Here is a 25,781-nt window from a genome sequence, read left to right as displayed (position 1 = left end):
AACCCTGGCCTGGCACAGCTGTGACATTCCTGCTCTGACATCCCAACTTGGTTCGGTGGATCCCAAACCAAGAAGATCAGAGCGAGCCAACACTCACTGGGCTGGGCATTCCAGACCAATCGGGGAAGAGGTCCTTCCTACAAGCACCGTTATCATGCTGCTGAGAAAGTTTCTTAGGTCCTACAAGGAATAAAAGTGTAAAAACAGAGGGTTCTACAGACCTGCTGCACTTCAGCTGCTGTGCTCTTGAACAGCTCGATGTATCTCTTGCCCAGTATGTCCTTGTGCTTCTTGAGGGCGTTCTCGGCGTGGTCTTCGCAGGCAAACAGGACGAAGGCGTCGCCCGTGGGCCGGCCGTCGGGGAAGCGCACGAACAGGACGCCATCGCTGCCGCCCGCCACGGGGCACGAGGCCGGGAAGAACTGCAGCACGTGCTCGGCCGTGGCCGTGAAGGGCAGGCCACGCATGCGCACGATCACCTGACTCTCCCGCGACAGGAAGCTGGCCACTTCGTTGGAGGTGCCTGCCGACCACACGAGCACGCCTGTTTTAGTGACCGGGGGCGGTGCACAGGTGTTATGTGTGGGTGGAGGGTGAAGGTGGAGAGTGAGGAATAAAGAGGATTGCTTTACCTCCTGCTATCTTTAAGAAGTCCTCCCCGGTCGCCTTGTATACCTGCAATACACATGCCACAGTGGTTTCCTCTCTATATGCTTCCATCACAAACACAGAAAAGACACAACACTCATGTTGACATGCGGATGTCCGGTAATTAAGAATCAAACAAGATTGTCTTTAATTACATGTTATTATCAATGACATTCATGTCATGATGCATTATTGATGTCCTGTTCTTAAATAAGCGCTATTAGACGGCTAAAGAAATATAACACTACAATGACAGATGAATCACACACTCATTTACTGTAGTAGGATAACTTAATACTCATCTAGACTTGGATAAGAGAACAATTCTTAAGTATAATGGAATAAACTCCAGGGTCTATGTATAATTATTCATTTAAAGAAGTATGTAGTGATGAAATGGTGTCTAATCTGAACGATAGAAAAAAGCAGTTCCCAGCGTTCGAAGAGTGAGGCGTGTCTTCAGACTGTAGACACGCTGTGACTGGTTGTTAGCAGTAATGGTGGAGGTGTGGAAGTGTTGGGCTTGTTGAGGGTACCTCTATGTATCGCGAGCCCATGTGGTGTTTATGTCTCTGCAGAGCCAGGTCTCGATGTTCTGCACTCTCAAAGCGAACCAGAGCCTCGCCGTTCCTCCTGCCCTGGGCATTCAGACACAGAGCAGCGCCTCCTCTACACACACACACACACACACACACACACTCTTGAGATGATACTTTCCTGCCTGATTGATAAATGGTGGAAGTACAGATATAGATGCGTAAAGGACCGTGCTCAGTGATGCTCAGGTTGTTTTAGAGATATTTACTTGTTTCTTGTGCTTGATGGTGTTGTGTGTATTCTGTACTGGTTTATTGTGCTTGTGAAATCTTTTCTTGTTTTTTGAACTGGTGCTGCATGAGAGCTTTACTGGTTTCTTGTACTGGTGGTGTATGAGATCTTTACTGCTTCTTATGTTGGTGCTCTACAGTATGAGATTTTTACTGGTTTCTTGTACCGGTGGTGTGTGAGATCTTTATTTCTTGTGTTGGTGCTCTATGAGATCTTGTGTCTTGTATTGTTGTTGTGTGTTATATTTATTGGCTTCTTCTACTGGTGATGTGGCTAATGGCTGATGTGGATGGAGATGCAGGTCAGCTTCCAGAACTGCTGTAGCTGAATTCAGCACCCCAGTCATCTGGATTGATGGTCTGTTACCCAGAAAGCCATTGAGCACAAAATAATGCACTAGCAAATTACTCCATCCAGTTCCACTACACGCCAGGGGCGGACTGGCATACATTGCTACCGGGGATTTCCCCGGTGGGCCGATGGGTTAGTGGGCCGGTGGGCCGCTGGCCGCCGGTGGTTTAACTCGGCCCGTGGAGGAGCCACTGCCGCGCACTGCGGTCCCGGCCTGTAGTCACGCTGCTGTTTAACGGTGTTATTACCTCCCCCGCTCCAGTCAGACTAACCTGCTCAGCGCGGTCGCGGACTGAGCCTGTAAACACATGAACGAGTTGGACCGGGCCGCGGACTGGGCGGGCTGACGATATGCAGCGGAGATCAGAAAAAAAAACAACTTGTCCCAGAAAATCCGGGCCGGACTACGAAAACATACAGCAGTTTAAATTGTAGATAACATGTTATTTTAAATGTACTGCTGTCGCCTCTGCAACGTCTAAGGCACCATGTACAAATTACCTTAACACGGTTAACACGGACGCAAGTGGCGGTCTTAAAGGTTCCAGAGCACTGCGCACTGTGTTTTTTTTTAAACCTATTGAAATTCTTAGATTAAAACTAACCACCACAAATAGGTAAGAGGAAGAAATACCCACGTTAGAGTTGTAGGTTGTTCTTTAGGATGCACTTTGCGTAAAACAACTTGTTTGGTGGTCTTATGGTGGACTATTTAAAAGCCACTATGTGGCTTTGTAATCATATTATTGCTGGAATTAATATTGTCCATATGACAATAAACGCCGTCATATACACTACGTGCCATGCATAGACTCATACACACACACACACACACACACACACACACATATATATATATATATATATATACACAGTATATATACACACACACATACAGATATATATATATATGTATTATATATGTATATGTGTATATATATATGTATATGTGTATATATATATATATATATATATATATATATATATATATATATATATATATATATATATATATATATATATATATATATATATATATATATATATATATTGGGCCAGTCTGTCAGGAACTCCCGGGCTACTTTTTCTCCCCAGTCCGCCCCTGCTACACGCCCATGTATGTCATCACAGTTCACACTGAAAACCCTACTATTATTTGGTTCCAGTTGGGAATGAACGTTTAGGGTTACGGAACCTGATTTGTTTTGGTGGAAATGCAGCGAATGCTTCCAAATTAGTTTCATGACCCGGAACAGTTCCAGTTTCTCATTGGTGGAACAGCGCTATATTTACTGGGTTCTTGTGTATGTTTATACTTTATGAGATTTTAATGGTTTCTTATGTTGGTGCTGTATGAGATCTTGACAGGTTTGTGTTTGTTGGTGCTGTGTGAGATCTTTACTGGTTTCTTGAGTTTATCTTCACGTACTTGGCGATGTTGAGGCCCCTGAAGAAGCGTGCAACGTCCTGATCAGAGGACTGCCAGGGCAAACCTCGTGCCCTGATTACAGTGTTGTCATCTATTCGCTCCATCTTACTGCTGTATACACACACACACACACACACAAACATGCACACCATGCACACACACACACACCATGCACACACGCACACATTATAACACATGTAATCACATAAGCGTCACACACATGCCAAAGCACTCATGTATAAATATATATGGTCACAGACACTATGATATGTAACCTAAACATGTGAGTTTCACACACTTGTACTAAAACACACACATACATTTAACCAGATGAAAACACACTCACCAGGTACCGGGTTCAAACTTCTCATTCACCTTCTCAGGGCAGGAGAAGGTGTGACCTGGGAAGGGAAAGCAGAGCTTGAAGTATTGAGGTTTCCAGAGGCTTGTGGGCGCACGCTAGCGATGTGACACTCACCCACTGACTCGGAGAGAAGTGCCTGGACCACGCCGGACATGAGGAGTACTTTGAGCGCAGTGGAGGCATGTACAGAAGAGTCCACGCTCACGTCCAAGCCTGAGCAGAGGTGCAGTTAAGGAGAGTCGCCTTACAGCTCCAACCATCCCCTACACGCCAAGAAATCCCGCCCACCACCACACAGATGAGCCGGAGAGCTTCCGGTCTCGGCACAGCCGCAGAAACCCGGCTTCAGTGCAAACACGGATCGCAAAATGGACACGGCAACGGTTCTGGTCTCTATTTATATTTTTTTCTGTGTTTTCTTCTCTTTCTCTCCCTTTCTGTGTGTATGTGTATGTAAGAGATGTCATTAGATAGGTGTGGTTGGTTAAGCTTGTTGACTAAACATTCTTTGCCTTCTCCTGCAGGCTCAATGGTCCAATACTATTGTCTCTCTATTTGCATTTCAAAACCTTGGGCTTCTGCAGCCAACACCCTATAACAGCATGCACACACACACACACACACACACACACACACATACAGATACACTCTCACTCACACCCTCTAGCCATAGCACCTCTCTCATTGGCTGCCATTTGGCCTTGGTTTGGAAGTTCCAGATGAGCACTTTCAAGTACATCCTCTGTCTTGGGGCAGGTGAGACAGGCCACAGACAGGGCACAAGTTTCATCTCCACATCCCCCAGCTATAAAGGTTTGTACTGCCTTGAGTCCCAGCATTGCATCGTTTAGGGTTTCTCACGCTCTAATCTGTGTCGCACAGTGGACACAATTACAGAGCACAGCTCCACTGCAGAGGCTGAGCTGATGTTAGGATTCTCAGAACCTGTCTACTCTGCACTCGGGTACATTTAGGATACCTGAGTCATGTCTGCAGCGGGGGTCGCAGTTCTACTACAGTCTGAATGGCATTCCCATCTGACACTTAACAACCTCAATAAATACAATTCCTGAGCAAAGACATAATCGATGTGTGAGGATACAGTCTGCCATGAATTCGATGTCCAGGTCCTTCAGTTCAGTTTCGGAGGAAACGCTCTTCTTGAATTCTTTCCGCAGGTCAAAAAATGAAAAGAAACACTCGGACAATAGAATGTTCTGGAAGAAAGAAGCAAACGGGACATTCACGGGACAGGCAACACCTGGGCGTCCTGCAGACAGATCTCCTTCAAGCGCTGTACAGTGGAACAAGGATCTTAAGGGCTCTGTACCTTGCTAGCAGCTTCGGGATGCAGGACCTGGCGTATGTGAAGCTGCCCGTCTGTACAGAGGCAGAAGGAGCAGCTCTCTGCCTCTGAGTTTACTTCTGAGCTCAGTCTTTGGTTAAACTGTGTGCACACGAACGCATACATACACACGCACAAACATACACAGATGCATACACACACATAAACATGCATGCACATATACATGCATGTACACACACACACACACACACACACACACACACACACACACACACACATGCACCCATATATGAATACACACAAACACATTCAAGAACACACACAATCACATGTGTACAAACACAGGTATATAGACATGCACAGACACACATAGACACACACATACAGTAGATGAAACAAAGCAAAAACATTTCAATACATTTCAATATTTAAAATTGTTAAATTACTAGATCATTGTTTGTCTTCATTGACTTCACTATGTTGTAAACTGTTAAATCATGATGTATAATAAATTATGTAGTAACCTATTAATACACAATTAAATAAAAATGATCAAGGTTTAATAAGCATTTCAGACTTTCACTGCAAGGTTCATTAGCATAAATAAACACACTTTACAAAGATGACAGTTTCATCTTTTTTCTTCTCACTATTCACTTTTACTAATAAATAATTTGAAAGTATATCACTCCCAAGGGAGGCCCTCATTTTCATCTCTTGTGCCCCGTATAAAGGCCACGTTTTGACAGCACGCACCGAGATAAGGCAATACAGTCATTAATGACAATAAAGGTTGGGCTCACTGAAGTTGTGTTCAAACTGGTTTTGTCGGTTTATAACTTAAAAACAAAAGCAGTCTATTTGATTCGTGACGAAACGACATTTAAGTACATGTCATGCCCATTAGCTCGGGCACGACATTAACTGCAAAAGTCCTCTTCCAACCTGATTAAGTGCCTCTTCCAGTGGACAAGCAGCTGAGACAGCCTCCTCGCTCACTCCGCTGCCCTCCTTACACTCCTCCGACAGCTCCACATTCTCCGGCTTGACCAGCACTTCATTCACTGGTCCTGTCTTTTCGGAACGATAAAGAGCATTTAGCGCAAGAGCAATAATTCAGTTATTTAAAAAAAAACAGTGAACGCCGGTCATAGACTCAATTATTTAATAATAAACTGCAGATTAGGCATTATTACCGACAAAATAACAAGGTGCCCAAACGACTTCTGTGAATGTACCAATGGAAGCTTCAATGTTATTATTGTCAAGTTAGGCCCAAAAGGGCAGACATTAGGAAACAGGAAAATCTGAGTTCTTCCCAACTCCCAATCCCTCACACACAACCGCGCGCGCGCACGCACACACACACACACACACACACACACATACACAAAAACATTTAGACGCACAAAGAGTACGAAATATGAAGTTACCTTTTTAGTGCCTAGATTGAAAACCTGCCAAACCAACTGAACAATTTCCTTTTCGTCTGATCCCAACAGATCCCCGTTCGCACCAGATGTTGTGGTGAATAAGAGCACCAGATAATTAGGATTAACCGTCATTTTTTAAAATTGAAAGGTTAAAAAAACTAATATAATAACCCGATATTACAAAATGCCCAGCGACTAACTCCAGGAGACGGAGAAGTGAGGACCCCAGTCCCCCCTACACCTATGAACAGGTACACCACACGGTTACTCCTTTTTTAGCTATTCCGTAGTCTTTCGATTGCGTGTGAATCTATGCAAAACAGTCCGACACCCCTCGCGTGGGCCTATAATGGCTGCTTGCTCGTGCTGATTTTGTGAGCGCCCTACCTGGCCGCCACCCACGTGACACAGGTAACATATACCTGCCCAGAGTGAGCGCCCTCTTATTGGTGGTTGGAAACAAGGACGTGGCATGGCACTAGAAAAAAAAGATCCACCTGAAAGTCAAGGAAATCCAGTCTTCCCTAAATCCAGCTCAACCAAAAATAAACAAATTAAATGATAACAGGTCCTTAAGTAAAATATTGATCCTTTCCCTAATTCTTACATAATAGACAGCGACTTGTTGAAGCTACATTATCAAAACAAACCTATCTTCCTATTTTATCAGAAATTTCTGTTTTCCTTTCGTTTCTCCCCAATCCTATAGCCTTAAACACATAGGAGTAGGCAAAGACACAATATTGTTGCCCTTGTCTGTGGTCTTAAAGAATTATCCACGCATAAGAACACTGTAGATTACACAGCAATGGGGTGGTAATAACACACAGTAAGGCTGCCTTTGATGTCCACCCCACTATGTCTTTCTTGGAATGCTGTTATACATGTTTGAAAATCAGGAAAATCAGTTTTCCAGAATAATAAAGTTTTCCTTCTGGTGTGAAGTGTGAGAGATACTCAAAAATGACAATGATTTAGATGAGGAAATAATCAAATCTATATTTCCCACATGTTTTATATCGGGCGCCTATTTTAAAATGCCTCACATAAACTGGCAGAGGGAGGTACAAACTATTCATTTAATTATGACTTTTTGATTATGTTAAACTGAGAAATGTTATTACACATTTGTTAAATATTATCTTCACTAGACAATTAGCTACTCTGCTACTAGTACTCTGCCTACATATTTATTATAAACAGCCTAAAAGTAGACTTCTTGGAAACAATGATATAGAATTGTTTTGCTTATGATTCCATGAAGAGTTTTAGAAGCCCCTTTAGAAGCAACGGTTTTAGAAGTACCTTTGCCTAGCTGTTCCCTGTGTTCAAGAGCCCAAAATTTTAGGTCTAGGTTTAACTTAATTCTAACTTTCAGAAAGAACAAAATAAATAGGCTGCATTTAAACAATAACCAATAAAACTGCTAGAAATGGCTGTTTATGTTTAGTGATTTTTCACATTGCTAAATACCTTTTGTAATTCACTATTGAACGATTTTTTTAAATTTACAAAAGCCTGTGTAAATATAAATACTGAAATAAGCATAAATAATCCAAGCTCTGTAGTTTTGAATGTGACACATGGATGTTGTTTTTATCTATGAAGCTTATACATGTCACAGAACCTTAATCAGATAAAATGAGAAAAAAAGACAGGCACATCACAAAGCAAATTTATTTAAACGCATTAATTTTAATAAATGCAATTTCTAATAGTATATTTATTGAACATCGCAGACAAAGTTGTAAAAATCCATTTTCAATAAGTTATAATTTGGGGTTCTATTTGTAAATCTCATTTTGTGTATAATATGTATGTATTTATTTTCCAAGAAAAATAAAGTTTCATTATATAGTAGAACTCATTGCTGCAGACTTTACAAGTAATTTACAAAGTTTAAATAGTTTAAGTGGTGTTCCTTTTGTTCAACGTCCGTATGTACAATTGGAGAATATGTGACCAGTACATTCAACATATTTTATTCCGTACTGTTTTCTAGTAGATGTTGATACCGGAAGAAATTAGTTAGCCGGAAGTTCAAATGTGACTGAGAAAGATGGCGGGGGATTCTTCAATGGAGCTTCTCTTTTTAGATACGTTTAAACATCAAAATGCAGAGGTAATTCTAACTCTTTTGCATATTCGGCCACTGGTGAAAACCTCATAAGACGCGGCGTTTAAGTTTTAACAGAGTGCTTCGTGCAGGGTTCACAATTTTAGCGTATTTCTCTGTAAACAAATCTCAGCTAGCAAGCCAACAAGTTAGCTAGTTAGTAAGTTGCTAGCTGCATAAGTTAGCTAGGATAGCTAATTAGCTAGCGAGCTAGCCTATTGATGCAATCGGCAAACGTCTCTACTTTTGTTTTCTCCTAAATCTCTAAGCACTGGCAGATATAAATAACTAGCCAGCTAAGTGAGATATGGAATATATAAAACCATAAACCATCGTTTACATAAATCTAAATACTCATTGAGCTAACTCAGAGGTGCTCCAATAAGGCTGGTTATCTTTTAGTATGTTGGCAGTTACATTTAAGGTTATGTCTCATCCTGTGTAGGGGCTTCCTCTGTGGCGTGGTGGGATCTGTTGTCTACTCTGTAATGGTGTTGAGCAACTCTGTTGCCTTGGCTAACGGCTTTATGGAAACTTGTTAGACCAGTCAGTTGCCACAATAAAATAACTTTAGGGAGAGAGCAAAGGACGGGATTTTTCTGAGTTGAGTGGAATGGAGTAGTAGACAGTAGTAGGAAATGTGGTGCAAAACATGTCATGATGTTTGAAACAACCAACACTGTTTTCTTTTAGACTTGTAAACCATCTATGATTACACACTTTCATGGGCAGATTGTGCATAGTTCACATAACAGACCGCGGATTGACGTTTATCTTTGTGTGTGTGTGTGTTCCCTCTTTAGCTTACTAATGTGGATGTTGTGCGATTTCCATATGGTGTGTTGATCACAGAAGTCAGAGTCATCCCCCCTGGTATCAAAGCTCACAGTAGTCTCCCGGACAGCAGAGCTTTCGGGTAAGACCACTGGAGATGGGCCGTATTAATTGCACTGGGATCAGTAGTGGTTTCTGCTGTTGATGTGTCTCAAGTCTATAAAACTGACGAGTTCTCTTTCATTCAGTGATGCACTGGTCTTAACATATTTGGTGTTTACGGTCTACATTGTTATGAGGTTGTGAGTTTATACTGTTTTTCCTAATCGTTTTTTTTTATTCAGTGAGATTCACTTAAAGGAACGCAGTCTTAAATCACAGACAGAAAAGTCCTAAATAATAATGCTTAGTAATAATAATGAATGACTGAATTTAATTTGCCATTTTTTATTAATGCACTCTAGTTTGACATTTTCTGTATTTGTACAGGATGTTTAGAGCCTGAAGTTACTCTGTGTGTAGTATGAAGAGTTGAAGGATTTGTTAAAGGAACAGTAGTGGGTGTTTTTGTGTCTTGGTTTGTCCTGTTCTCACTCTTCTTAAGTATCGGCTCCACCACACCCCCTATTCTCCCACTTTCAGTTATGACTCACCCATCTCTGTGTGTTTTTTCATCTCACAGTCTTTTTCTCTCTGTCACCTTTTCATCTTACACTGATGTATCGAGACATTTTTGTTTAGTGTTCACCATTCATATATTATTAGCACTTTATAAACTGCTCATGTAGCTAGGTATAGTCCCATATTGACGTGGCCAAATGTTGCGAGGTACTGTGGCCTGTCTGTCAAACAGGTTTACCTATAGTAGATTTCAATTAAAAAAGAAGGTGTTTATTATTCCTAAGAAAAATTGAGAGCGATTGAAAGACAACACTATTGGAATGGTATGAAAATATTAAGTCCTATTGTTTGTCTTTGGAAATATACTGTTGCGGAGCAACAATGTACATTGATCAAAATAGCCAAGTTTAGTTATTCAGATATCAATGCCAGTCTCACGGAGTTGAGAGCATGTGGCAGGCTCTGGTGTGATCCCAGATCCCCTTGTGTGTGTTTCTCCAGAGAGACAGCTCCTCATGCATTCCAGTTAGACCTGTTCTTCAACAATGTCTCCAAGCCTACCGCCCCAGTGTTTGACCGGCTGGGCAGGTACTGCCCACGCTGACATGAATACCAGTACACACACACACACACACACACACACACACACAAAAATACCAGAGCTCACAATTGCTGCAAACTGACATACATGGGTTTGACTTGCTTAGCAAGAAATACACACACGGCACTGTGAGAGGATTTTCTTCCTCGTATGCACGGTCGGTTTGCCTAACATGGTTATGTCATGTGTTTTTTTTCCAGTCTGGAGTACGATGAAAACAAATCGATTGTCTTCAGGCCCAGTGGCAGGGTGAGGACTTTTATATTGACCCGTGTGGAGATGCTGGAGTGTTGCAGCGTGTGCAGCTCCTTGCCCAACGTTTGCCCCGTGTGGGCCCTTTCCACAGGGGCTATTCCCACCTCACTTTACCGCTGTACGATGTCTATGCAAATTGTCTGTGATTTGCATGTTAAGCAGAATTCCTTTTGACACACCCCTCCTGAGACAGCCCGATCCTGAAATATTAGATCTGACACCGTGTTCCTTTTAGAGAGTGAAAGTGATTGTACTGCTTTGGATCAGAGTGAGCAATCTAGCAGAAATTGAATTGCGATACTTTTCGCACTAGATGACACCTTATTCGATATATGTAATATGTTGTATGATATATAGCTATTCTGATGTTTATTGGGAAAGATGCATTAATACAGTACACACATAATAATTATCGGCGTACAAACGAACCAGACTGCTGACTCTTCCGTTGCCCTGTTTGTGCTGTGTGGTGGCTGTGAAGGTTAGCACAGACGGCCTGGTGCTACGAGGCTGGTACACGTGTCTCACGCTGGCTGTGTACGGCTCTGCCGAGCGCTCGCGCAGCCGTGAGCGGGAATCTCCGCCCCCACCTCCGCCCCCTCCACCTCAGCAGCACCCCCCGGCCTCCAAGAGGACCATCAAACACGGTTAGATCTGTGCTGTGAACACACGGCTCTCACTGACAGCTGGACCAGTACAAAGTGTGCCCTGTTCGCTCCTAATGGGTAACTAAGGAGTGTGTGTGTGTGTGTGTGTGTGTGTAGAGTGGGAGAATGAGGAGCAGTTTAATGGTAGCCCACCCAGACCGCAACCCAGAGGGCCGCGTACCCCACCCGGGCCACCACCTCCAGACGACGATGACGATGACACGCTCCCTGTGTCAGGTGTGTGTGTATGACTGGGCACGTGCATGTGTGTGAGCGCTTGCTTGCTGTTCGTGCGTATGGAAACTAGCGCTGGTGTTTCGCAGGTCCCGTGAAGGAGGAGGTGGTGGAGCGTGGTGAAGACTACCTGGAGCCCGTCTCTCCCGAGCGCGGCTCCCTACCAGCTGAGGACCCTTACTCGGAGCCGGAGCCCGAGGAGGAAGACGAGGGGCCCGGCGACGAGGAGGATGAAGAAGGGCGGTCTGAAGGGAGCGAGGCAGAGGAGGAGGAAGAGGAGGAGGAGGAGGACGATGGTGAGGAGGAGATGGAGGATGATGGTGAAGGTAGGGGAGACGCATGGCGGTGTGCGTTCCTGTGGGAGAGTGTGTGTGTGTGTGCGCCTTGTAGAGCATGCTCACACACTAACCTGAGAGCAGAGAGGATCTAACACACACACACACACTGCATGTCAGACAGCCGGGAGACGCCACAAACGCGGAGGCTGTAACTGTAGGCTGTAGTCCCAGTCAGAGCTGCGAATACAGCGGGTTTTCTCAGCCAGAATGGATCAATTCAGTAGCCAGAACCGAGTAGTGACTGATTTTTACCCGTTCTTCGATTTAGCGTGCTTCGTTAACTGATCTCTCCCTGTAGGGGACGATGGCTACGAGCAGATCTCCAGCGATGAGGAGGATCTCGAGGGCGGGGCATTCAAACTGCCGGCCTTTGACCTTGACTACACCCCCGAGGACCTTGCCTCGCTGCCAACCGTTCAGTACGACCCCTATGAACGGGAGCTCCGCCCCCTCCAGCACTTCACCCCGCCCCATATCACGTGCTACGAGGCAGAACTTAATCACCTGAAGGCGGCGGACCTCCAGGACCAGACGTCCCTGTGGGCGGAGTCCGCAGCCAAGCTGTCGGAGCTGCTGGAGACCTGGGGGGAGGGGCCGGAGGACCGCGGGGCGGGCTGGGTGACGGCCTTGGAGGAAACCTCCACCCTCCTGGTGAAAGGGCTGAGCTTCCTGTCCGTCCGGGACCCCGAGGGCCAGAAGAGGCGGCTGAAGGTGCTGGTGGGGTGGGCGTCGGAGGCCCTGAACCTAGACTCCGCCCTCGCCCAGCCCATCGCCCTCAACCTGCGGCAGCTGAAGGCGGGGGCCAAGCTGACCTCGTCCCTGGCCGGCTGCGGTGGGCCGGTGGTGCGGGCGCTGCTGGGGAACCGGGTGGTGGCTCGCCTCCTGGAGCTGCTCTTCGCCGACCACGTGTCCTCCGCGCTGAAGCTCAACGTGCTGCGTTGCCTCGACAGCATCGTCAGCGATCCGCTGGGCATAGAGGCGTTGCTAAGAGACGGTCCCCGCGGCGAAGAGGCGGTCAGCGGCTACCAGCGCCTCGTGGAGCTGTTCCTGCTGGACCAGACGGTCCGCGTGGCCACCGCCGGCGCGGGCATTTTGCAGAAGGGTCATTTTTACGAAGTGCTGACCGACCTGCAGAGGACGGCCTGCTCGTGGGCGGAACGGCAGCCGGCGGAGGGTGAGGTGGGCGAGAGGGAGAGGGCGGAGAGAGAGAGGGAGTGTGAGAGCACGGAGAGAGAGGGCGATGCGGGCGAGGGGGAGACCCTGGAGGCGGAGCCCGGGAGCCCCATGGACATGGCCGCCCTCCTGGAGTCGTCCTCCCTGTCCGAGGCTGATCTGGAGAGACTGCAGGGACTGATGGAGGAGCTGCTCCACCTGCTGGAGACAGCACCTCACTGCATGGTGCAGCCCCCAGGCAAAGCCTTCCCCACTACAGCACGCATCACTGGGCCCCCAGAGCGAGACGACCCCTATCCAACCCTCTACAGGTGATTCTCACATATCCATTGGTAGTTTAAGAGTCTTGTTTGTTATCATAGATTAATTTGTTTAATTTGATTTGTTTAATCGAGCCTGCTCGTCCCTTTTACAGATACATGCATGCTGCTCACTTTTTGGAATCCCTAGCGGTGGTCCTGACCTCTCCGGCCACCTGCGCCCATGTCGGGGTCCTGCAAGCCGTGCGGGAGCTGATGCGCTTCCTGTCCCAGACCCAGCAGGGCCTCCTCTTCCTCCTCAGTCAGCACGAGTCCACCAACCTCCTCCTGCGTCTGCTCACGCCCCTGTCCCAGCTGCCCGCCCTGCTGGAGGGGGATGGGGATGAGGGCGGGGCCGGTGCCGAAGGCTCATTGGACGATGGCTTCTGGGTGTGGCTAATGCACGCCCTTCACGCCCTGCAGGCCGTGGCCGACCTCAACGGGCTGGACGTGGCGGAGGGCGACAGCCCGGACGTCCTGGCCACGCTGCACTGCTTGTACCTGATCAGCTTCAGCAGCACGGGCCGCAGCGCGGTCACACACGTGCTCAGCCTGGACGCCAACCTCAGCTGCCTCGTCAGCCTGCTGGAGCACCATGCCAGGGAGGGGCAGGGGTGAGAGCACACGTCACACCAAACCACACGCTTACTACACGAAGCGCATGCTACAGGGAGTGCTAAGAGTGAGCACACTTGTCATAAAGCACACTCTGCACAGAGGGGCAGGGGTGAACACGTGCCCTAAGCACACGGTGTAATGCACTAAAATCAAAACGGACCATGTACACAACCTTGATGAACACCACAATGGTCTGCATTACTAACTGTAGTAACTACAGCTTAATATCTCCATTGGGACCAATTAATATCTACAGTAATAACAGTTTAATACACCATATTAGACAGCTTTACTTAATACAGTAATTGTGGTTTAATATCACAAAGTAGACTGTAATTCTAACCAGAGTACATTCAGAACATGTTTGAAAGTAGATGATTAGATGGAATCAAAAATATTGTCTCTTCACTTAAGAGACGGTAAATTATTGACATGACAAATACCTAGAAAGCATTTAAACGGTAATGAACGTTTTTGTCTATAAAGAGAAGGAAAAGCTCGTAAATCCGTGGCCTACAACTACGCCTGCATGCTGGTGCTCCTGGTGCTGCAGACGTCAGCCGACCTGCGGATGGTGGAGCGCTACGTCACTCCGCTGCTGGCCATCTGCAAAGCTGATGAGAACAACGCCAAACTCCAAGGTGGCTGACAGCCTCTGCACATCGTTCAGCCCTGCTAGGAGTGAAACTCCACTGTGGCCAGTCGTGTCACCTCAGTGTGTGTGTGTGTGTGTTTTAGAGCTGAGTAAGTGGCTGGAGCCCCTTGAGAAGCTGCGTTTTGACATCAGCGGCATCCCGGCGCTCATTGACTACATCAAACAGGTGTGTTTACCTCACTCGCGTCAGTATAATGAGGTCTATAAAACGGAGTGAATGGTGTGACTCATGGTATATGCCACAGGAATAAGAGGCTGGTGTTGGACGTTCAGCATAGATGAGTCAGAAGATATGATAGAGACTCGGAAAAATAGAGACTCGATCTTTAGTTGCACACAGTTTACGATCCAACATGTTTAGGACTGAAACCTGAGAAAAAGTATCATGAATTCGAAATGATGGGGGGAAAAAAAGACAGAAACCAGAGAATTCTTTTCAGTGGGTTAAAATCAGCTGCCTGTGAAATGACATGAGAGTGGGATGCTAACTCCACCAAGGCCCTATATCTGTAGTGAAGGTTAAGGTGCCTGTTTCAGCAGTGATGATGATGAAGACGGCAGAATGACGTGTGTGTGTGTGTGTGTGTGTGTGTGTGTGTGTGTGTGTGTGTGTGTGTGTGTGTGTGTGTGTGTGTGTACTTATGCTCTCTGCGTCAGAACCTGGAGAACCTGCTGATGTCTGAGGGAGTGGGTCTCATCACGGCTCTGAGAGTGCTGTGTCACATTGCCTGTCCGCCAACTGCTGTGCCAGGTATGCACACTAGTTCACACACACACACCACCCCTGGCCATGTATACGTGAATCACACATACCCCCCACCCCCCCAGGTACTACACACACACACACACACACACACACACACACACACACCACCCCTGGCCATGTATACGTGAATCACACATACCCCCCACCCCCCCAGGTACTACACACACACACACACACACACACACACACACACAGAGCCCATCTGCTGTGTGGTGCTTGCAGGTCAGCAGAAGGACCTGAAGTGGAACCAGGCGGCGATCGCCCTGTTCAGCGCGGAGGGCATGGACGCCTTCATCAGGGTCCTGCAGAAGCTGACCTCGTCGCTGCTGTTGCCGTGGCGACTCCACGGGCCCCTGGGCCCCACGGCGCAGCGCCTGACGGCTCTGTCGGCGGCGTCCTGCGCGCTACGTCTCCTGCGCACCATGCTGACGGAGCTGCTGGGGGGCGGGGCTTGCGAGGTGCGGGACGTTCGCGTGCCCGCAGCCTGCGTGGCCCTGCACATGATCGTGTGCTCGGCGCCCCCCGCCGGCCGGCTGGACGGCGAGGAGCTGCGGGTCCAGGCCGACGTGGCCGACGTGCTGCTGACCTTCACGCAGGCGGTCAGCGAGCAGGAGACGGGCTCGGAGGAGACGGTGGCCGGCAACAGCTGGTCCCTGATGCTGAAGGAGGTGCTCAACTCCATCCTGGCGGCTCCGGAGAACATATACAGCAGTCTGAACCTGCTGTCTGAGCTGCTGCCCCTGCCTCTGCCTATGCAGACCACACAGGTACGACACCGCACACACACACACACACACACACAGAGACATGCATGCAAACACACACCTTTAGTGTCCTTCCAGTACCTCACCCTTTTCCACATACACACTAACACGTGTGTGTGTGTGTGTGTGTGTGTGTGTGTGGGGCCAGGCTCTGTCGGCGGCGGACGTGAGCGTGGCGACGAACACACGGAAGTTGTGGAGTGTGCACCTGCTGGCCCAGGCCCGCACCCTGCAGGATGTGTTGCGCTGCGTGTGTGTGAGCAGCTGCCCGCCCCTCCTTTCCATGTTCCGCCGCGTGTGTGTGCAGCTCAGCGACCTGGCCGCTCCCTCCGCCCTGCTAGTCATGAGGACCCTGCTGGAGCAACTCAACGAGGAGATGCAGCAGTGAGACACACACACACACACACACACACACACACACACACACAAAATCAAAGTCAAAGTCAAATTTATTTATATAGCACTTTTTACAACACAAGCTGTCACAAAGCAGCTTTACAATCGTATGGGTCCAGGTCCCTAATGAGAAAGCCAAAGGCGACAGTGGCGAGGAAAATCTCCATATGATGGTGGGGATTAGGAAGAAACCTCAGAAGGATCAAGACTCAAAAGGGAACCCATCCTCCATTGGGCGGCCCGTTAGTACAAGTCCGTGGTGCGCAGGATGGTTCTACAGATAATGTTTAAGGTCCTTGTTCCCCGGCCAAGTAGTCACAGTCTCTTTGGTGTAGATGGTGAGCCTCAGGTAGGAGCATCAGCACGTCCTCTTGCGACAATGGCACATCCAACCCCGGCATCAGTACATCCACTGGCAAGCCAGATCATCTCCCAGGTGCTTGTAGGTGCTTGCATGCAATCGTCTTAGGTAGAAGCATGCAAAAAGATAGACAATACAGGTTGAGTGTGTGGACATCAATTTAAACAGCCATTGATTTAAACATACACGGCTCACTTGCCAGTGATTAGCATGTGGCTCCAGCAGGCTAATATATAGCAGCATAACTAAAGGGAGGGGTTCAGGTGACCACAGTCATGAGGGCTCACTGAGACAAGTCATTGTCACAACTAGAATGATGCCATGACACAGCTGGATGACAGCATCAACATCTCAAATTACCAGAAATCTCAACGTCTGGGGGCCCTTGAGCCCCACACCTTACAGGGGGAATATTAACTGAAGGCTTGATTAAATAGGTGAGTCTTAAGTCTAGATTTAAAGATTGGAACTGTGTCCAAATCTCAGTTTGGAGCTGGAAGGCTACTCCATAATTGAGGGGCTTTAAAGGAGAAAGCTCTGCCTCCGGCTGTAGTCTTACAAATGTTTGGAACTAGGAGAAATCCTGCATTTTGGGAGCGCAAAGGGCGAGATGGGTTGTAGTAAGCAATGAATTCACTCAGTTATTGTGGGGCAAGACCATTTAACGCCTTATAGGTTAACAGAAGTATTTAAAATTCAATTCAATATTTATTCTGAAGCCAGTGTAATGCAATATGATTGAATTTTCTAGCCTTAGATAGGACTCTAGCTGCAGCATTTTGAACAAGTTGTAGCTTCTTTATGGACTGTTTAGTGTTTAGAGCATCCAATTAGAAGACCATTACTGTAGTCCAATCTTGACAAGACAAAAGCATGGACCAGCTTCTCTGCATGAGCTAACGAAAGTAAGTGTCTCAGCTTGGCAATATTACGTAAATGGAAAAATGCAGCCTTAGTGACATTGCATATTTTTGTGTCAAATGAAAGATCCGAATCAATAGTGACACCCAAACTTTTTGCAGTAGATTTAGGTGTTACTGAAAAACCATCTAGGGCAGGGATGGGCAACTTCCACGATAAAGAGGGCCAAAATTTTTTCAGCACTATTATTGGAGGGCCACATGACCATGCACTTCAAATAATTGGATATGAAAGACACTACAAATTATTCTCAATAAGAACACATTTTAAATTAATTCAGATCTGTATGTTTATTGCACCAACATACATCTATTTTCTGCATATAAATGCATTAACATGTCCTTAATAAGCAACAAAGACAAAACATTTGCTTAATAAAAAAGTGCAAAAAGGAATTTGAACTCCTTCATATCAAACAACTGTAACACGTAGCGCGCTGCGGAGCGAGGAGGCGGACACAAACGCTGAGAAGAGCGAGATCTAATAAGGGGAATTATAGGCGAAGTCGTTTGTACAGGGTCAAAACGGGAGAGCCATCCAAGTGGTCAACAGGACAGGCAGGAGTCGTAACAGGAGAGACATTCACAACGAAGAAACACAACGGAGACGGAAAATACCAGAACAGCGATGACAGATAATCCACAAAACCGAACAAACCACAAATAACCGACAACGGGCGAAACACAGAGATACAAGTACACAGGACTAAACTAGACACAACTGAACACAATGACGACACGGGCGTGACAGACAGAGGGAAGGTGGCGAGTGTAAAATGGAGACAAATTAAGTATTATATCGCGATCGATTCTTAGTGTTGACTTGTAACTCCCGCGGTAGCCCAACTCAAAAGTAGCCCAAAAAACCGCACCCCGCGACCCCAGAATTTTTACCCGCGGCTGGACTTTCAAACAAGCCCAAGTTGGCGTGAAAACTGCGAACCTGGCAACTATGCAGCTAGGAGAGGAGGGCGTTGCCCTACGTGACAAGAACAAAAAAGTCCTGCTATATCGTTTTTTTTCTTCTTTTAATTATTAAATTATTATTGATCTATTTGCGGGCCGCCAGTTGCCCATCCCTGATCTAGGGTAAGAGGAATACCTGCCCAATTGCTTCTAGCAGCTTTGGGCCCAAGAATCAGCACCTCAGTCTTATCGGAATTTAGTTGAAGAAAATTAGATGCAATCCAGTTTTTAATGTCCTGGACACAGTTCTCAATCTTCGGAATTGGAAGATATATACAACTGAGTATCATCTGCGTAGTAATGGAAGCTAATACCATGCCTACGAATGATGGTGCCCAGTGGTAGCATATATAATGAGAATAATATGGGGCCCAGTACAGATCCTTGTGGGACGCCAAATTTGACCTTAGTATGCTCTGAGCATTTGTTATTTACTAGTACAAATTGGTAATGATCTGTCAGGTAAGAACTGAACCAGGAGAATACACACACACTCACACAGCCGTCCATAATGTGGACGAGGGGCAGTCATGGCCTGGTGGTTAGGGAACTGGTCTTGTGACCGGAGGGTCGTGGGTTCGATTCCCAGACCTGAGGCCATGACTGAGGTGCCCTTGAGCAAGGCACCTAACCCCAACTGCTCCCCGGGCTAGGGCTAGGGCTGCCCACCGCTCTGGGCACGTGTGATCCACAGCCCCCTAGTAATCACTAGTGTGTGTGTGTGTTCTAACTGCACAGATGGGTTAAAAGCGGAGGACAAATTTCGATTGCGGTGTTAAAAATCTGCCAAAATATGGCACAATAATTCAATAATAATTCAATAATATTAGGCATCAAACATTTTGTATAGAGAAGTGCAATTTGGAGAGACACCGAATCCTGTTTCACTGGTCTGTAAGCTCTCGGTAGTTGCTAACACTGTGTTTGTGTTTGTGTGTGTGTGTAGGGAGGGGTCCATTTCACAGCTCACCAGACTCTTAGCCCTGCTGGACACCCTGGTGTCTCAGCGCTCCTGCAAGGCGGCCACCTTGGCTCTCCTGGGCGGGTCCACACGCACTGAGGGGCGGGGCGAGGGGCGGGGCGAAGACAAGCTGACAGAATTGCTCCCCAGCCTGCTTGCCATGCTCCTCCCACCAGCGGACGCCAGCCTATCGGCGCAGCAGAACGCTGAACTGATAGCCACCATCATCCAGTCGCTGTGCGACCAGGACATTTCGCTGATAGTGAGCGGCTCAGGGGAGGTGTGTGTGTCGGAGGCGGAGCAGCTGGCCAACGCCCTGCCCTCCCGCGACGTGATGCCTGGGATGTGTGACAGCATGGTGGAGGTGCTGGGACATCCGCACAGCAGCTACTCCCTCCAACTCACCTGCCTCAGGACCATGATGTTCCTGACAGAACACGACTACGGCCTCCTTCACCTGAAGAGGTTTGTGTGTGTGTGTGTGTGTGTGTGTGTGTGTGATTATTTACAGCAGTAGTGGTGGGCCATTGTGGGGCTGTTCTAATTTGGGGGGTGTGTGTGTGTGTGTGTGTGTGTGTGTGTGTGTGTGTGTGTGGGGCAGCTCACTGAAGAAACACAGTTGTGCAGTGGTGTCCCTCTTGCGGAGGGAAACTGCGTCTTTTAGTAAAGAGTCACCAGAGCTGCTCTCAGCGCTGCTGGACTTCCTACGTCAGATCCTGAACACCGACTCCATGGTGAGAAACCCGCTCACGACCACCAAACACCAGCAGAGTGGGCCTTCATTTGTGTTTGTGTGTGTGTGAGAGAGAGAGGGAGAGAAAGTGTGTTTGTGTGCATCAGAGAGAGAATACATTTAATTAGATTAGAATGCCTGTGTGTGTGTGTGTGTGTGTGAGAGAGAGAGAGAGAGAGAGAGAGAGAGAGAGAGAGAGAGAGAGAGAGAGAGAGAGAGAGAGAGAGAAGGTGGATGAGTGGGTGTTTTAATCTGTGTGTGTCTGGGTGCATGTGTGTGTGTGTGCTGTACCAGGATGAAGATATGGACACACGCTCCTTGGCACTTGGTGTGAGTGATATGAAACAGCTGCTGCAGTGGAGAGACGACTCAGCAGAACAGCCGCTAGTGGAGCTGGAGAAACACATCACGGTACGTACTGAACACTGCAGCCTGAACACAGACTACACAGGGGCTGCACACAGCCTGAACACACACTACACAGGGGCTGCACACAACCTCTAGGGAGATGCCAGTACTAGACCCTTCCTGCCTGTGACGTAATTGTGGCAGTACCAGTGACTTACTTAGGGCTAGCCAGTGGCATTTTATCCCACACACCACTTTGAAATAACCAAAGACTCCCATCAGGCTGTCGCCACGGTGACTGGTTCAGGTAGCCGTGCGCAGCGATGTACGTCCAACGTCCTGCGTCTGATGCAGTGTTAATTTCGTTGACGAATAATTTTTGTCATAGTTTTCGTCAACTAACCTTTTTTTCATGACGAAAACGAGACTATAAATAAATATACTATACGAAGGGATAAAAACTATGACATTTTCGTCAACTAATAAAAACGAGACGAAAATATTGGCCAGCGACGACATCCAATCAGACCTGATTTAGTTTTGAGAAAGGTAGGGATAAGTTAAGAAGAGATCCAACCGTAACTACTTTAGCGTACACGGAGAGGCGGGACAAACCGTGTAACCGTCCAATCAATACTAACGTATTCACATCGCACAGAACCCAGGGAAGACCATACTAGCCTGTGAACTGTGTCCACTTATGAAATTCAACTCGAAGTTAACTCGACAATGTCAGCAGGGAGAAAGATGAGCGGCAATATATGGTCACATTTCTCCTTTTACTTTGAGAAAAACAAGACGGTGTGTAAACCATGTGGGACGATTATGTCGGGAAAAATACTACAAATGAAACGACATCTGTGGGCTATGGCATTGCTGTTTATACGGCACCCAGTTTTACATAGAATGTAATATGTATTGCACATACAAACAGTAATATTCTGTGACTGGTTAAATGTTTCATTTTGTGCAAGTGTATATAATGACAATTACACCATTTATATTTTAGTCATCTAAATTCTTTTGATAATTAGTCGACTAAATTCTAATGATAATTAGTCAACTAAAAACAACTTCAATGACTAAATTATGACTAAAACTAAATGACATTTTAGTCAAAAGGCTAAGACTAAAACTAAATAAAAAATTGCTGTCAAAATTAACACTGGTCTGATGACGGCCGCTCTTTCGCAGGAGCTCTTCAAAGACGATGACTCACTGGAGTCTCTCCTGGAGAACGTGGTGGGACTCCGGCAGATCCTGGAGAGCTCCGGAGACGCCCCGGGCCACGCGGAGCCCGAGATAGAACCCACCCTGCCCGCTCCGGAACCGCTCCAGAACCAGTTTAACAACAGGTTAGCGCCAGCAGTTGCGGCCCAAGTTGTATTTGATGACGGATGCAGCTCTTGGCCGAGCTGATATAAGGCTCGCTTGTTTGTGATGTTGTGTGTGTGTGTCTCCTACAGAACAGTGTATGTCCTGTCTGATATGCTGGATGAGCAGCTGAGAGCATTCTGGTTGTCCCCGTTCCAGTCAGATGAGATGGAGACCGAGCAGGACATGGTGGGTCATATATGACCGAGCTCTGTGACACTAGAGGGACAGGGGTCGTATGTCACAGGGAGCTCTGTGACACTAGAGGGACAGGGGTCGTATGTCACAGGAAGCTCTGTGACACTAGAAGGACAGGGGTCGTATGTCACAGGGAGCTCTGTAAAGCTAGAAGGACAGGGGTCGTATGTCACAGGGAGCTCTGTGACACTAGAGGGACAGGGGTCGTATGTCACAGGGAGCTCTGTGACACTAGAGGGACAGGGGTCGTATGTCACAGGGAGCTCTGTGACACTACAGGGTCAGCGGTCCTGTGCTGTGCAAGCTGTTTGATGCTGATTGTGTTTGAGTGTGTGTGGGGGGTGGTTCTTGTTGTTAGTGATTGGTTATTTTTCCTCAGGTGAAAGTGGACCTGGTGGCTCTGGCACAGCAGTGCTGTCCTGACCTGGACCTGAAGGCAGAGTTAGAACGCTCCTTCCTCAGTGAGCCCACCTCTCCTGGTCACAGCAAGCCTTCCAAGGGCTTCAGACTGGGCAAACACAAACACGAGACCTTCATCACCTCCAGGTACACACACTCGATAGATGGTACCAGACCCTGGAGGTCTGTCCGCAGAGGGGAGGACCCCAGACACCAGTTCTTTCCCTTAGCCTAGAAGGGAACTTGAAGCAGCGTGAATATCGTCTCTCTTCGCAGTGGCAAGTCCGAGTACGTGGAGCCGGCTAAGCGCGCCCACATCATGGCTGCCCCTCGTGGGCGGGGCCGCGGGGCCTTCGGTCAGCTGAGCAGACCCCACGACATCTTCCGCCAGCGCAAGCAGAACACCAGCAGACCGCCGTCCATGCACGTCGACGACTTCCTGGCTGCCGAGTTCAAGGAGGTCAGCCTGCCCCCTGGCCTAGCGCTGCCCAAACGCCCACCCAAAGGGGGAGGAGCCAAGCCACCTGTCAGAGGCCTGTTCACTGGAGGAACCAGAGGGAGGGGCTTTCAGAGCCACACCCGCTTCTTTACTCCACCTGCCCCCAAGAGTGTACTGCTAGCAGGTACATACAGTTATTAGCACTGAAACACAAACACAGCTGGGCTTTGCTGTAATTTGTTAGTATTAGATTTTTTTTAGTGGATGACCCTTTGTTGCTGATGTCAGGTAACTACCCTCGTCGTGAAGGTGGGCGGGGCTCCACTTGGAGCACTCCAGTGACAGCTGTCACTCACAGAGGAACGTACAGCGAACCTCGAGGAGGACAAAGCAACTTTACTCGACCATTACCATCAAGACAACCCCCGACAGGTAAACACACACACACTCACATCCTAAGATATCCACAGCATTCTCTCTCAAACACACACACAAACACACAACCACTGAGGTGTTCGTACACACTCATGCCCTCACACATTTGTCTTCACATGCCAGTATTACATATACATAGCTGTGTATGTAGGCAGATTGAGAGTCGCTGAATGATATATGCGGTTGTAACACCTAATTGCTCGTCCTCGGCTATTCCGACACATTCGGCCAGTGTTAGTGAAGTAACAGTACAGCCATGATTTTGTTTGGTGACCTCTGAAAACAGGAAAGTTGTCTCCTTTTGCCAGTAGATGGCACAACACTTCCAGACAGATGCGTCAGGGCACTGCATTATAAGGCCTGTTTGATGTTTCTCCTGAGCAGTAGCGAACCGTGACCTTTAAACCTGGGCCCGCTACCCCCCCCCCCCCCCCCCCCCCCGAAAAAAATTGTTTCCTTTCTTACTAAACTGCAATAAAGAATAAAGAAAAACAGACGACAGTACAGCTTTAAAAACGCAATAAACAATAATATCTGTACTAGATAACGTCTTAAGCAAAATAAGTTTCCAAACAAAAAAGGTTCACAGATCCGTGGTTCTCGGAAGCGGAATATGTAAACAGCGCGCACGAGGACGTCAAAGGGATGAATCGAAACTAGCTAGCGGTGGTGCTAACGACAGCTAGCGTCGCCACAGCGGGCGGAAATTATCATACAGTTAAGCCCGCCCACTAAGAGAGAAGATATGATTGGTCAATTTTGCTGTCATTTGAAACTGGTATTGCGCTGAATTATAACTGCCAGGCCCTCTGTAAACGAACAGCAGGCGTCCTGATAGGGGGAGACACAGGCTCACAGGCTTCCACTTAACCCCTCACCTTCCAACACAGATTGAATAGACACGATTGAATAATTTATTTGCTTATATTCTTGTAATTGTTTAGATGTCGATTGTCAAACTGTAAGTAGATAAAATAAAATTGGATAATTATTTAAGAATATTTTAGGCCCTCTGAGAGGGCGTAGAGGGCCCTGACGGTTCCCCACTGCTCCTGAGAGAGCACTGTTTAGAGCTGTTTACCAGGGGAATGGACTTGGTCGGTTACCTGGAGGTGAACCTAACTGAAACGACCTGATTTCCTCACAACTGTATGACACGTTTAGGATAAGGATGAAAATTATTCTTTATTATTATTATGAATAATTATGAGGTACAATGTGGTGTTCTCTGAAAGTGTATTTTTAACACCAGAGTAAGAGTGCCATCTTTTGGATATTCTAGATATTAGCGTATCTGAATGGCGTAGAGCAGCAGTGTCCAAAGTTCACATTTTCACCGGCCTGCAAATATTTCACCAGAAGATGGCAGTAGACAAAAAAAAAGCCATTTTATATTTCACCAGAATATGAAATATTCAGCCGATTGCCAGGCTGAATGCTTGGCCCCCACACATTTTCACCTCACCAAATTTGGCCCTCACTGCAAAAAGTTTGGAACCCACTGGCCTAGAGGAAGGTTATGTTCAACACTTTGCTGTGACTTTATTGTAAAAAGAAACATCTATTACTGTAAGCACCACATGCTCTTGACCTGTGGTCTGTTTTCTGGAAATTTCTCACCGTTTCCCACCCACTGTTTTGCTATAGGTGCATATCGTCTGGCTCCGCGTGACCGTGTCCCCAGGGGAAGAGGCACTGGCCTATCCTGGCTAAGTGGAGGTGGACTTGGCGTAGGAGGAGGTGGAGTAAGTGGCAGTGGGCGTGGCCAAGGGAAATTCAGCAGCAGTGGGAGTGGAGGTGGGCGTGGCCGACATGTACGTTCATTCACCCGTTAACTGTCGATTAGACAGGAAGACTCTGCCATGTGGCTCTAAAGGACCAATATGGACGTGGACTTGCAGAACCCATGGATATGTTCATAGGTTGTGGCATTGTGATGTTTTGTGTTTGTTAGTCAATTTTATGTTGAAAAAATTTATTAAAATTTTGTGAATACCCATTTGATATCGGTGTCCTTGTTGTGTATTAAAG

General features: G+C 47.2%; 2 protein-coding genes across 4 annotated transcripts in view; one reads left to right on the top strand and one right to left on the bottom strand.

The window, feature by feature from the left end:
* The window catches only part of esrp1 (epithelial splicing regulatory protein 1), a 21,947-nt gene extending 15,198 nt beyond the window's left edge, over nt 1-6,749 (bottom strand). Inside the window, exons 1-10 of one of the 2 annotated variants that reach the window (XM_077012722.1) lie at nt 6,360-6,749; nt 5,872-6,000; nt 4,951-5,067; nt 4,723-4,837; nt 3,735-3,833; nt 3,603-3,657; nt 3,257-3,367; nt 1,185-1,317; nt 633-675; nt 222-523 (exon numbers count right to left, since the gene is read on the bottom strand). In XM_077012722.1, coding sequence (XP_076868837.1) covers nt 222-523; nt 633-675; nt 1,185-1,317; nt 3,257-3,367; nt 3,603-3,657; nt 3,735-3,833; nt 4,723-4,837; nt 4,951-5,067; nt 5,872-6,000; nt 6,360-6,491 — 1,236 coding nt within the window. In that variant the 5' untranslated portion in view covers nt 6,492-6,749. The remainder of the gene's footprint in view (nt 1-221; nt 524-632; nt 676-1,184; nt 1,318-3,256; nt 3,368-3,602; nt 3,658-3,734; nt 3,834-4,722; nt 4,838-4,950; nt 5,068-5,871; nt 6,001-6,359) is intronic. The other variant, XM_077012723.1, reaches the window with a different exon arrangement.
* A 1,642-nt stretch (nt 6,750-8,391) lies between these two features.
* On the top strand, nt 8,392-25,749 carry virma (vir like m6A methyltransferase associated). 2 transcript variants are annotated; one of them, XM_077012707.1, is made up of 23 exons: nt 8,392-8,481; nt 9,279-9,391; nt 10,372-10,458; nt 10,672-10,720; nt 11,208-11,373; nt 11,491-11,610; nt 11,697-11,903; nt 12,244-13,429; nt 13,534-14,031; nt 14,522-14,676; nt 14,774-14,856; nt 15,348-15,441; nt 15,679-16,223; nt 16,369-16,604; nt 19,810-20,289; nt 20,426-20,558; nt 20,852-20,968; nt 22,100-22,260; nt 22,372-22,468; nt 22,857-23,023; nt 23,153-23,499; nt 23,604-23,747; nt 25,398-25,749. In XM_077012707.1, exons 1-23 carry the CDS (start codon nt 8,419-8,421, stop codon nt 25,583-25,585), a joined length of 5,436 nt encoding a protein of 1,811 aa, XP_076868822.1. In that variant the 5' UTR covers nt 8,392-8,418; the 3' UTR covers nt 25,586-25,749. The 2 variants fall into 2 exon arrangements, with proteins under 2 accessions (XP_076868822.1, XP_076868821.1); XM_077012706.1 differs by having other exon boundaries at nt 11,697-11,933.
* The last annotated feature ends 32 nt before the right edge of the window (nt 25,750-25,781 follow it).

The sequence above is a fragment of the Brachyhypopomus gauderio genome, chromosome 7 (assembly GCF_052324685.1).
Source record: "Brachyhypopomus gauderio isolate BG-103 chromosome 7, BGAUD_0.2, whole genome shotgun sequence".
Lineage (NCBI taxonomy): Eukaryota > Metazoa > Chordata > Actinopteri > Gymnotiformes > Hypopomidae > Brachyhypopomus > Brachyhypopomus gauderio.
Note: the sequence above shows the minus strand (reverse complement) of the source record. Positions and strands in the feature narration are given on the sequence as shown.